General features: G+C 46.1%; 1 protein-coding gene across 1 annotated transcript; it reads right to left on the reverse strand.

Moving 5' to 3' along the window:
• Positions 1 to 1,907: 1,907 nt before the first annotated feature.
• On the reverse strand, positions 1,908 to 11,731 carry LOC135917955 (activator of basal transcription 1-like). Its single transcript, XM_065451597.2, has 4 exons — positions 10,400 to 11,731; positions 9,319 to 9,414; positions 7,402 to 7,521; positions 1,908 to 2,161 (listed from the first exon to the last, which is right to left on the reverse strand). The coding sequence occupies exon 1, from the start codon at positions 11,687 to 11,689 to the stop codon at positions 10,928 to 10,930; it is 762 nt and encodes a 253-aa protein (XP_065307669.2). The 5' UTR covers positions 11,690 to 11,731; the 3' UTR covers positions 1,908 to 2,161; positions 7,402 to 7,521; positions 9,319 to 9,414; positions 10,400 to 10,927.
• Positions 11,732 to 13,610: the final 1,879 nt, after the last annotated feature.

Consider the following 13,610-nt stretch of genomic DNA (forward strand, 5'->3'; position numbering starts at 1 on the left):
CCAGCTACTCCACTAGTGGTAAAACAGAGAAAAATATTGCGCTTGGAATGGATGGTCCCACCACTAGCTGCTCCGATTGGCCATGCTCCGCAACTTCTCTATAGGCCAGCACTGAGGTGAATGAATTTAAATGAAGCCACTGGTGATATTCAGAAGCAGGGCTAAGAAAGAGGAGGAAGAGATGGCCCCGTTTCTCCATCAACTTCACGACCAGAGAGCACCACTTCCGCAGCGAACTAAGTTTTGTTCTCTTGACAGGATATTGCTCTGCCTAAATCTGTGAATGTTTATTCCAACCGAAACACATGAAACCATGCGGGACTTGCCACACATAATACTATGCTTCTGCCATTGCTACAGCAGAAGAGAACCATCCACATGGAGAGCTACGATTGACCATTGTCACGCCCTTACAACTCATTTATAAAGTAGCACCAAGCTCAAAAGAATTTAAACGAAGCGAAGGGCAGCATAGGAAAGAGAAGGAGAAGCACTGTTTCTCCCCTTCACCCCCAGGGAGCACCACTTCCACAAACAAAGATGACATGGAGTGAGTCCCCACATCTACAAACGTTTACTCCAACTGGTACTGTACAAAACAGTGTGAAGTTTACTGCATAAATATTGCACCAGCTCTCATGTCACTGCATAATGGGTAAAACTTCAATACAGGTTTCCACAAACTTGCAGAAAATTTATGGCAGACTTCTTGCACATAAATGATCACATGTAGTTAGAATGAAGGTTTGGAAACACTAAGCTATTTTTATTTCACACACTTGCTGATTTGCTGGTAACGTATAGCAATAAGCCTAGGTATGACAACACTGCTCATAAAGAATCGATCAAAAGTTTTGCGGGAATTTCTTCTGGCTACATTCACGTGTGGCAGCCACAATGATCACAGGATAGGAATGACAAAATAATGTGATGTCACAACACATCCATTTTGTGGGAACCAATGCTGGCTCACAGAAATAAGTGTTATAGAAAATTACACTTGTTAGTACTTCTTCAAAGGTTTAGGGGGCTTGCAGCTTCACTGCTTGGTTGTCTGCTGTGCTGCTGTTGCGAGGACAAATGTAGCAGCATAGCAGACAGAGCGAGCAGAGCAGTTGTCAGAATGTCACAATGTCCTGCTCCCGCAGTGATCACCTCCTGCATCATGTCGTCACAACACTGTCACTTACTGGGAAATGAAATTAAAACTTGCTTTAGAAAAGTTGTACAATTATTTCAGGTGATCTGCAGTGTGCTGGTATTTTTCGAAGTTTCCAAGATCTTTTACCTTTATTTAACGCAAAAAATGAAGAGTAAGAAAAATCGTCTTCATTCACCTTGTCTTCATATGGTCATTGAAGACAAAGGTAAGTTGAGCTGCATTGTAAACTGGCATACTCCAATAACAGAAAAGCAGTTCTCACCATGAAGAAAGGCTTGAGAAGCCTGAAAAGATGCAAGACCGAAAGACTGGCGATGCCAACTTGATGTACTCACATCAGCTTAACAAGAGGTCATGGATTTCGACTTCTGCTTATGCCTGGTTACTTTCTCTATCACTTAAGATAGACTACATTGCATTCTAAAAAAGCCAGAAACTGAATTTAGCAGGGCTAAAGAGCCTTCATGGAACCACAGAGGCCCAAATATGAAAAAAGAAAAAAAAAATGTGACGCTATCATTTAAGTTGGAAAGTTGACAGCGCTGGGTGTATGCCGTGAAATTCAAGAAACTGAACTTTGACCTTCATTATCACTTTTAATAACCAGCCTATTGCAGCAAAATTAAAGGAACTATAGTTTTGAAATAGTACTTTCTTAATATAAACTAATTTAGTATTTCTCTTTAGTGTCCCTCTAACGCTTTCTTCAAGAGCGCCTTCCAAAACAATGAAGTTTACTCGAAAACATGGTATTCACATTGGCTTTATTCTACAACAGGGCACAGGGCCCTGCACACAAGAAGACAAAGGCAGTGGCATGGCTGTTCGACTATGGCGCTTTCATGACGGAGAAGTCGAACTTCTGTGCAGGATAGAAGAACTCTGGATACTTTGAAGCAGTTCCAGTCAGGCTCACGCCGTTGTCGACTGACCACTTCTTAGCGGCAAACCATGCGGCAAAGACTAGACTGAGAGGAAATCCAATCTTGTAGCTATTGACTGCAAACAAAGAAAAGAAAGAAAAGGCAAATCACCGAAGCTCCAGCTACTCCAGCTGGCAATGCCACAAAGATTTCGTTCACTACTCGAGTTCACAACCAAAACAGTATTGCATAACATGTGAAAGATATGACTGTACATCCTGTAATTTGATGTAACATTGAGTCTCATACATTTAGGTTGTGAAATATGATGCACTCTGTACATGGAAGGGGTTGCAGATGCAAGCCTATATACCGCTGCACAAGCCGAGTGATGTTTCTGCTTCGAGTAGCCATAGTGCCCTGCTTGCACTCGCAACGAAAACATAGTGTATGTCATCTACTGGAAGCACCATGACGCCATGAAAAGGAATGCTTGCTTTGATGCTGCCTTACATTGTAATTACGTGCCCGCACGCTGCTATTATGAACTAGATACAAGAAAGGCGATGACGACAAAGACTGTGAATATACTTGTACCAAGTACATAGCAAAAAACTTGGCAGCGTCATCTGAAGGGCGAAACATTGAAAGCGCCTAGCCAAGTTTACATCTGCACTTGCACTTCTTAGAATGGTGTTGTAACAACACACAGGTGCGATATGTCAGCACAAGGCAGCTCCTGCGTGCCAGAAGAAACAGCATCCTTCTGGTGCACGAGATGAGACCGACAGGAAAATGTCAGTGTTAGTCAGCGTCTAGTGAACTATTAGATGATGTTAGCTTGACGTTTACTGCCCGTTCCACTCAAGCTAGTGCACACGCAACAGCTCAGCAGAAACACTAGTGTGCTTATAGCCTTTACTTTTTTTTTTCTGTAAGGCGAAAGCCCTAAGTGACTGAAAATGCAGCGTCTCGTCAAGTGGTACAAGGAAATATATCAGCAACGGCTCATAACCCCTTAAGGCAGAGGCTACAAGCGCTCAGCAGAGTGAGGCGAACAGTGCATGCATTGAAATCACCCACACAACACACAGAACAGCGCGTGTTTCAAGAAAGAACAGGCTCAAAACAAGCACCTGTATCATCAATAAAGCACTGCATACCCCCCTCGAAAGTAGGCTATGGGTGAGCGTGCTCACCAAGTGAGAAACGAGGTGCGACATGCAAAGCGGCAGGAGCAAGGTGTCCGACTGCGAGTGCTGCTTTCCCATGCTGAGAGGATGCAATGTAAGGTCGAATACAAACGTCGTTGGTGTGAGTCTGACCCCACCATATGAGCATGCGAAGCTATAGCTAAGCGTAGGAAACGAGCCGAAGGAGCCCAACTGCGAAAGCGGCAACACAACAATGTGACACGGCAATAGAGAGAGGAGGCCGAAGATCATAGACGACGACTTGCAATGCATTTACTTCCCACTGCGGCTCGTTATGTTTTGCAATAAGTCTGAGTCCCTTCGATCATATAACTATACAAGTGTGCATCAGGCTTTCATCTTCAGATGTTACAGGAGTGAAACATGCTGCCGAACTTTATTTTTTTGTTTAGATGCAGAAACAAAACATCCCACTGTTCGCATGCAAAATGATGCCCTAGCTCAACCACCAAGGCGACTGAATGTAGCGTTCCTGATGCGTCCACATCACTGCACTGTTTTTGCAGCAAAATGCACTCCGTGTCTCTGAAAACCCTCTTACGTCAATGGTGACAACGTGAATATGCCTCGAGTGTCTATAACTGTTATTACAATAGAAAAAAAAAACACACACACGGACGGTTCCAGAAATTTAATTATGGCGTGTCATGTGCCAAGACCACAATCTGATTATCAGGTATGCTGGAGTGGGGGCTCTGGAACAATTTTGACCGCCTGGTTTTCTTTAGCATGCCCCCCTTGTGTGACACACGAGCATTTTTGCATTCCACCCCCTCTGGAATACAGCCACTGTGGCTAGGATGAAACCCATGACCTTGAGCTCATCAGCAGAATACCATAGCCACTAGGCTACCATGGCGCATCTGTGTGGTCTCATGATGTGCGCTTGGGAGGAGGAGGTGCCACCAGTGTGGAGAAGAAGCATGTGCGAGGCAGGGAGCAGCTGCTGAGAAAGCAGCCTGTCGGATGAACTTCTTAACGCCGGTTGTCACAATTTCACGACATACTGAATAAGTGCAGCCTATGCCCAGGCAGTGTGTTTTCTGGCTTAAGTGCCGGTTGTCATGCTTCCGTGACAAACAATGTTTTTGAGCACTCACATTTGATTCACAAATTCACCCCAAAGTTGATAAAAAATTCAGCTCCCACAGAAAATATCGGTGGCGATCGATTACGAGGGCTAAATGTAGTTTGTTTCTTGCAACAATTTTTTTCTGCCGTGCATTTAATAATTCCAGTGTTAAAGAGTTAAAGGTGTGGGTTCTTGCCTGTGCCCGGTGCTCCAGAGGCCTGCTGTTCTATGTCCTGAGCTAACGCATGTCTCGATGGCGTCCAGTCAGGCATCAAATATGGCCCCCTTCGCATGTTCAACTCGAGCCACAAGCAGCCCACCAGACTGTGCCACGCTAGTACACCACTCCAGTTGCTCTCATTCACAGTGGACACTGAATGCCCGTGCCACTCCATTCTTGAAACCTACAAAAAGGTTTCCCACAAAAATCACTAGAGCGAACTCTGGCAGTAGTATTTGCAAGCATGGCAGTTCGCCAGCATGAGTTGTGGTAATGAAGGCATGCGCCAGCACAGGCATTCACTTGTTCTGTCAGCGCTACGCTTCTTCCCCATTCCACTCCCGATGGTTTGGGGTGGAGGCACTCATGTTGTGGCATAGCTGCTGTCGGCTGCTCACGATGGGAGCACGGGTCTTCTCTCCTGGGACTGCATTGGGTATGTACATGCTTTCCTCTCGTCTGCCAGCCCATTTGTATCTCGGACTTGAGCTCCTGTAAAGTGCCTTTGCCCATACGACAAGCACATACTTTGTGTTGATCTTGTCCGGACGCTAAGGTGAAGAGCAATGCCTAGTGCTCTCGCGCGGCCAAACTACGCGAAGCTGCACATATCGGAGGCCCAAGCTGAAGCAGGTAGTCCGAGTTCTTGCGAGTTGGCCCATTGGTTATCACGAGAGCAAGCATACAGCTGCGGGGATTTTTTCTAGCAGCGTGTTGCAGGAGCCTCTGCTCTTGCAGTAACATGCTATAGGTTCCCCTGTCTGTATTTTCACCCTTGGCGCGGGAGCACTTTGATTCCCGTGAATTCCAGGAGCGCGTGTTTGTGCAGTGTTGGGTGCTGCCGGAGACAATAAATGGTTTCTGCCAACTCAGCACAATAATATGTTTTCCTGCATGTATAGTCAGGAACGCAGTCACCCAAAGGCACTGATGTGTATGGTGCTATTCGAGCGAAATCACCAGAGTCATTTTATCTTCAAAAGTGAATGATGCCCTAAGCCACCCTTTCCTCATTCTACAATGTGTACCGGAACAACAAACAGCATGTAGAAGGCATGGAAAAATGGCTATTTACAGTAACCTTCTACATATTATTGAGGCCAAATTGTACAGGTGGGTGCCCAGTACTGTTGCCTGGCGGTCCTTCAGAGCACGGGATGCCCCACCAGCGACATGCAGTTGTCACAGTAGATGTTCACACCTCATCGTTCACTTCGCTTCAAGACAGTAATGACACACTCCTGAGAAGAGGCCACTAATCGATGACAGGGTCATTGACAGCGACTCCTGGATAAAGTAACGGCGGGTTCACAGTTTGCGGCGTGGTTTCCTCGCAGTGTACCATGTTGGAGACCAGTGAGAGGCGATAGAGGTGGTGAACGATTCGGCATTGTGATTGGCCAGTGAATTCCCTCGAAGAGGGAAAGAGGGAAGGGCATAATAAGCGGAACCAGAAGGCTGTGAAAGAGACGCCTGGACATGCAAAGACGCTAGCATGTAGTGTGCTTCGATAGTTGGAGCCGTGTTGGAAAACTGAACCATGTACGTTTTTTTAATGTAATCCTTTCTTCATTCTCTTCAACGTCACTCGGAACTCTTCTTTCTCCCGGCACCTGGCATACATATGGCACCACTTACGGAACCTTAGTCGGCCGCACGGGCCTCTGATTTCACAACAGTACTCACCTTCGCCACTGTCTAGTTTCAGTAAAGTGCACTTTCATATAAACAATAGGCCCAGATTTGTTAAATAAAAAAAGTATTGTTCGAGCAAAAGTCAGCAATTACAGCTGTCCATAATGAAGAGCGCCATAATAACAAGGCACAAAAGTGCATGCCTAAAGGATTAAACCCCTTCAGCCACAAATTATGATAGACTGCGATTATTGTGTCAATGTAATAATCTTATCCCAGGATGCTGCAGGCTCTGCTACAGTAAAGTCAAGGCAGCAGGATGATGCTTTGTACAGTTTCTAGTCAGCACACAGTACTACAGATGAATCAAATATTGATTTAGCGCCCCATGAATCAAGTCGTGTTTTTTGATAAAAAGGACTGACCGGCTCAAAGAATATGAACAAGTTAGTCATTGACCCCAAGCATTATGACAAAGAAAAACACTATTCTTGCGACATCACTAAGGGAACACAGCAGATCAAACATCCCATGAAATATGGATGTGTTTTCACCAAAAAGGCTGTGTTTAGCAATATTCAGGGCGCTCAACTGAAACGGAGTTATACTGAGTATGCAGGAAGTTAAGTTTACCAACAGCACAGTGTAAAACATTTCTTGCTACCACAAGACCCCCTCAAAAAGAACAAATGTTTATGCTGTGAACGAAAGGGTTAATGTAACCCATTTAGGCAGGAATTCAGTCTATTCAGTGAGGTTTGTCAAGTTTACAGAAAATGGACTCTATGTAAGAATTCTGTCCAAGAACTTGACAAACGAGAACATCAACTATTGCATGTCTAGCATACTTGGAGTGCACCTATGCAGCCACTTGAAGGATATGCTCGATGAAAGACATTGCAAAACACCAGGAAAGAAGCGAACCTGTTATACGATGACATACTACTAACATTGAGAGCAAACGCCTAGCTGTCCTATTTTCCAGCTCATTTTACAAGAATGCTTAGCCCATATTAATGAAACTTGCAGCACACGTCCACTCATAATTGTTTCAAGATGTATGGAACCCATTTTAAAAGTCAGTAATCTTGCTTTTGACGCTCTATCCTGGAGTGCCCTATTGTGCACACAGCACCTGAAGGGGTCATTCTGTGTTTCTAAATTCTAAATTTGTAATTAGTAAATTAGCTTCTAAATTAGTAACTCGGGAATGCAAGGCGAGAGAGGACACTTACACACCCCTCCCCACACGGCGGCAGCAGCAGCACCACCAACCGCATGGTTGTACCACGTGTCCTTGCCAGTGACCTTCGCCAGGGCGTGATTTGTGGCCACGAATGCACCGCAAGACAACACTGAGAAAGAAAGGATTGGTTTACAAGTTTTTTTTTAAACGCATACAACAGGGACAAAGGGCACTTCAGAAACACAAACTTTAAACAAAATGGCTCTTCTCGAAATAGAAGACAAATATATGTACAGACATACTACATCCAAGAGAAAGTTCAAGCACACATGCTGGAATGTGAAGCTACAGAGTAAACCCATAAAGTTCCCCTGCGAAGGATGATTCATGGCTTTCAGCCAGCCAAAAGAAACGTGCACAGCACTTTTTTTATTTCTTTATGAGCAATATCATTATATTTTTGTTACTGCACTATGTCAGCACACATTTTTATTGTGTGTCATGACATTATGGCAATGTCAATGATGCCAGGTCAGGCAATTCGAGGGCAACATTAGACCATGGTAGCCCCACAAAACCCAAACATAATTTCACACCAACAAGTTAGAACATTTTATTACCATTTAAACTTAATATTATTTCTTTTAACGTTTAATTACTACAGTAATTGATTATTTCAAGATTGGTTTTCTTATTTATTCACAATTGAAACTGTGCTTCAGTGTATCAAAATTGCTACCATGGATTTTAAACGAGAAGAAAAGGGGTTAATCGAGAGGCCTATCATAAGAAGTTAAAAAAAATTATGGGGTTTTATGTGCCAAAACCACTTTCTGATTATGAGGCACACCGTAGTGGAGGACTCCGGAAATTTTGACCAGCTGGGGATCTTTATCGTGCACCTAAACCTAAGTACACGGGTGTTTTCGCATTTCGCCTCCATTGAAATGCGGCCGCCATGGCCGGGATTCAGTCCATAAGAAGTTAACACTGACACCAAGGACAACTTAGGGGAAATTACTTGTGCTTAATAAATTAAATAAAGAAACGATAAATTAATGGAAATGAAAGTGGATGAAAAAACAACTTGCCACAAGTGGGGACCCACCTGCGCAGCTTAACCTCTTTAGCATTGCCTGTCAGGTATGAAATGGAGCATAAAAGAATCAAACATTTGACCTAGCACATTTTGAGACCCTCTCTTGTGCCAAGACATCCCAAAAATACACAAAAGCATATTTCTTAGCTCTATCAAATGAAAATAAGACTTTCAAAATCTTTGAAAGGCTTATTTCATGAGCCAACATGTCATGAAAAAAACTTACTAGGTTGCAAGCATGGGATAACATATTTTATATGTTAACTGAGAAGCAAATAATCTGATACACAGAAAACGACATTTGTGTGATTGATGTTCATTGAAAGACTTAATGTAAAATTTGGAACGAAAATTATTTATTTGTAAAACAGCACAACAATACTTGCATGTCTAGATGTCAACGAAATACTTGATGCTTCGGGGAATTCAAGGAAAGTTTAAGTAATTAGGAATGGGTTTGTTTGTATCCAATTCAGTTATTAGCCACGTATAAACGCTCGACAGAGTGCTTGCGATGTAGCTTACAATGTGCAGATATAGAGAGAGCCAGAAGACCGGTAAATGACATGCCGGTGCAGGGGTCAAAGTGGCAGCCGGCACCGTGAAGGAAAAACCGGTTGTGCCAGTGGAAAACGGACAGGTGGCAACTTTAGACTGAGACGGTGAGACAGCACGTAGATCATTTATTCATTGTCTTTAGCAACATTGCTGGCTCTTTGCCGCCCATGCATCATAAATGGCAGTTGAAGAGCCAAGATGTTTTCATCTAAGAGACAAGCATTAGCTGTCCTGGCTCAAGATAGTCCAAACCCTGGTTTCACCAAACTTACTGTTCTAGAATGTGTGGGCAACAATGGAAAAACTCACCCGATGGAACTGTCCAGAAACCTACACGTCCCGCAAACTGCCTGAAGCCTGATGCTTCGGTTCTCAGAATTCCATCAGCCAAACCCGCTGCTGCACCTGGAAGCAAACAGAAAAGTTTGTTACCGTGGCACGCATTTCTCGTCACTTGACAGAGAATAAATAGGCTATAATTCACATGCTAGGTCATGCTTGAATTTCAACTGCAGTTTACGATGTAATGAGTCGCTGCCGATTTACAATGTTTGTCCTACACCTCAGCACATTCACAGGACTCAATGTTTGTAGCTGAGATAGCTAATTAAATTATACAACACACACTATGTGCGTTTTCTGATAAGGTCAAAGGCAAGTACGAACGCCCACACTTCTGTGTGGAGCACTGCCCGGAATACAAAGAATAATAACATGTTGTTAGAATAGTTCAATGTGCCGGGCTGAATAGTGTTTGGGTTGTGCGTTCTTGTAGATTCCCCTGTTCCCAACCATTATCTCTCAAAATGGTCAGCAATGCAGAGAGATTTTTGCGTCACAGCGGGCCAATTCCGAGCTCTGGACAGACGTGTGGACGACTTCACCACATACAGATGCTTCTTCTCGATACACATACGAAAGTGATGACGATTATGCGAAATACAACGACAGTTGGCACTATACTTATGACTTACTTTACCAAAACTGTATTGCGCGAACCTCAATTAAATTGTAGGGAACAATGTGCCCATGAAAGTCAGTCACAGTAACAACAAAACGAGTGAGCACAACTCTTCATCAGTGGCGTCTCATATCTATAATGCGTGTTATAACACTTTTGTTTCACATTTGTAAGGAAAGCGCAAGCAAGTTCAGAGCGTAAAAGCTAAGCCTCAAAACAGTGAAGACGAAGGCGGCTAAGAAAGGGCTTCAGATGTTCGCACCTAAAAATGCAAAGCTGAAGTTTCGTTGTGCAGTTTGCCGTGCAGTGCTGTCCACATTCACCTGAAGTCGTGTGATGGGGCACCAAGGCCTCGCGACATGACAAGAGACTGCCTGACTACACTGCGTGTTCACTGTATTAAGTGACAATTGAAATGATGTTACTCACCGAACTTCATTCCATAGAACGAAAGGAATCCCAATTTTTCGATGCCCTCATCACTGGCGGGTGACCGGTAGTAGTTCCACGGACCCCAGCCCCTTTTCTCTCGCTCCCGCTGCAATACTTCATATATAAACAAAAGCGGAGACTCGTCAGGTGGTATGAACACCATTTTTCAGCCCCTCCGCTGGAAATTAAAATACGCCAATCTGAATCCGATCGCGAAAATCGTCCCAGAAGCAGACCGAGCAAGGGCAAAGCAAGCGCCGGAACAGGAAGCCCACGACGTGCTAATCCGGCTAGCAATCCAACTACAGCCAGTGCCTCGACTAACTTACGAGCCACCATGGGCCCAATCCAAAGTCATCCGAGCTCCAGCGTGTGCGGATGCGTACGAAAACAAGCCCTACGAACAAGCACCGTCGGGGTGTTCACTATGCGGTTCTGCACACGAAATAAAGGAAGCAGCGAAAGTGTGATAACGACAACAGAGAGCCCTTCATACATGTAAGAAGTTTATTGACTTCAAATGAATCACGTCCCAAGCTCGTTCTCTGAATCGTCCGAGCCCGCTGCCACACCACTCACAAAAATGTTTTTCAGCAGGCCGAGGTCGACGGCGGGTTTTGAAGTTCCCTCTGCAGCCTTTCTTGCCCTGTTCGCGACGATATCATCGTCGGTAGCGCGCTGCCTCACATCTATCGACCGTTGTAGGCTTGCGTCGTCCTCGCCACCTTCCTTGGCTTCGCGCCGTAGGCGCTTGCTCTTCTGAACGGCCGAAATGTAGAAGTTGGACTCGCGCTTGGCCTGCGCGATCTCGGTGCGCAGTCGCTGGTCCCTTACGGCTTTCTCGTACGCTAGTCGCTCGTTCAGATGCGTCCACCGGAACCGGTGCAGGTACTTGATGCTCCAGAGGCTGTAGTAATACTCCGCACGTCGCTTGCCACCCACCTGGACGCCGTTCAAGGTGGCAGCAACGCGCTTGGCCACTTTTTTGTCCATGAACTCGACCCAACCTTCGACGAAGTTCCGCGCCTTGCCACGCTCTTTCTCCGGCTGCAGGAATATGCGTCCTAGTTCGCCGTACTTTGACAACATGCTCCGCACGGTCTTGACGTTCATCTTGGGCGGTATGTAACTCAAGTAGACGACGCCGGGAATTTTCTTCTTCTTCCCTGCTTTGACCTTGTGCTTCGGGGGCTCATCTTGGAGATCGGCAGAGGTATCACCACCAGCGTCGTTGGACGATGCAGGATCGCGGCGTTGTTCGTCACAAGCACACTCACCTTCGGCCATTTTTGGAAACTATGGCAACCCAAGCCTCGCTAGAGCGATAGAGTAACCAGACTACATTACATGCATAGAGCAGCACTATAATAGGTGGCGCTGTAAGCTACACCTACGCGAGGATAGCTACCTCGCAAAATTTACATTCCTGAAACCACGCTGTTAAATTATTAATACTAGTATCACCGAGAAATGAAGAATAAAAAAGAGCTTTATTCGTGGTTATTATCAAAAGAGCGAAGCACTGACTGCTATATGAAGGTTTAGCGTTGCGCTCTCCATGTTGATAAGTGTACAAATGTATGGGCGTCTTGCGCTGGAGTTTGAGGTATAGTAGCGGCGCCTGGTGGCGGCGCGGGAAACGACATCTGGGTCGTACCAGCTTGGGTCGTATTGAGCCCTGGCTGTGGCGAAGCACGTTTCTAGGCCGAGTTTTGCGTCGATTCGCACTTTTTTCTGCCCTGTTGCGAGTGCGAAAAGGCTCGTCACTTCTCGCAGACCATGCCGACCACGCTGCGAGCTCGCCGCAGCCTATAGTTTAACGAAAACGGGCTCTCCGTGTGCCGTGGGACGCAATGCTGGGAGCAGACGGAATCGGTGGCGCCGATCCGGAGAGACCTATAGCCCAGCCTCGAGAAGGCGTCACCGTCATTACTTCTGTGTCGTGGGCTGCCATGAACAAGAAGGCCTGAATCCCAACATCATATTCTGCCGTTTTCCTTCAAGGCCTCAGGAAGTGGAGCGTCGGGCGCGCTGCACAGCTGCAGTTCGTCGCGCTGAGTAAGCGAAACTTCGCGCCATGCTGACTGCTTCGCCTGTCTTGAAGCTTGCTTGATTATCTGCGTTCTAATGTTCGGTCTTTTGCACCTACAGTCCCGACAGCAGACCGACATAGCAGCAGGCATGGCTGGTAATTCACGATTCGAGACCCGGCCACAGCGGCAATTAACAATTCGACCGATGCGAAGTGGTGAAGTGACCAGGTGTGTGCAAATGAGCACAAATGGTCGGGCTCATTCGATGACAATTCACTACTCCACTACGAGCAGCACAGGTTAAGAGAGTTAAATGCGCTCATCGTTGATCTCAAGCCAGCACGTTGAGGCAACGCAGCAAGGCAGTATTGATTGCAGCACATCGATGTTCGAGCGCTGTCATTAAAACCTACATCAAGCGAGCGGCGTACGAGCTCGCGCTGCAGCGCGATTCGCACGTACGTGCGAGCTCATATGCATTGCATCAGTTATTACCAGTTATTACTAAAAAGGACAGATGGCTGCTACTACAACGCAGGCAATAACTACTTGTTTAGCGGCATGCAGTCAACAAAGATTGCAGGAGGCCCGCCGTTTCGCGGCATGTCGAAAGAACGCTGCCTTCGCGGCGCGTACGATCGTGCGCTCGAGCAGTTCGTACATCGCGGCGCGTACCGTCGTGTGCTCGAGCAGTTCCGTACACATGATGTCTGCTTATCGTCGCTGTGGATTCATTTATAGCAAGCATTTCCTCGCGTTTGTGCGCCTGAATCTAGCAGCGAGCTTGCAAACCTTACCTGAAGTTCCACTTCGTACGCGACTCGCTTCACTTGCGATTGACACGGTGCTAAAACTTCGCCGCCCAATTATTGAACGGCGTACACGTATTCGGCACTGCATAATTTCTTGCCTTTACGCAGCGTGCCACCCCTGAAAAAATCTTCGGCGCCCGATATTCGCTGCAGGCCGTGAAACAACACAACCGAAAGTGGCGGGTCCATAGTGCAAACGTGCGTTCCGAAGCAGACGACCGAGCTTGGTACGACCCATTTTAGCGCAGAGGGCGCTTTTTAGCACCTTTTTCGCAGCGCCCCCTGGGCAATGCAAGAGCCCCATAGGGCCTGTGATGACATCGCAGAGATGCCACTACGCTGCCCACAAAGAGCCGCCCCATT

Source organism: Dermacentor albipictus, chromosome 9 (assembly GCF_038994185.2).
Source record: "Dermacentor albipictus isolate Rhodes 1998 colony chromosome 9, USDA_Dalb.pri_finalv2, whole genome shotgun sequence".
Lineage (NCBI taxonomy): Eukaryota > Metazoa > Arthropoda > Arachnida > Ixodida > Ixodidae > Dermacentor > Dermacentor albipictus.

Excerpts from the sequence above, each read along its gene's own strand:
- LOC135917955 (XM_065451597.2), bottom strand. The coding sequence starts at position 11,689 with ATGGCCGAAGGTGAGTGTGCTTGTGACGAACAACGCCGCGATCCTGCA.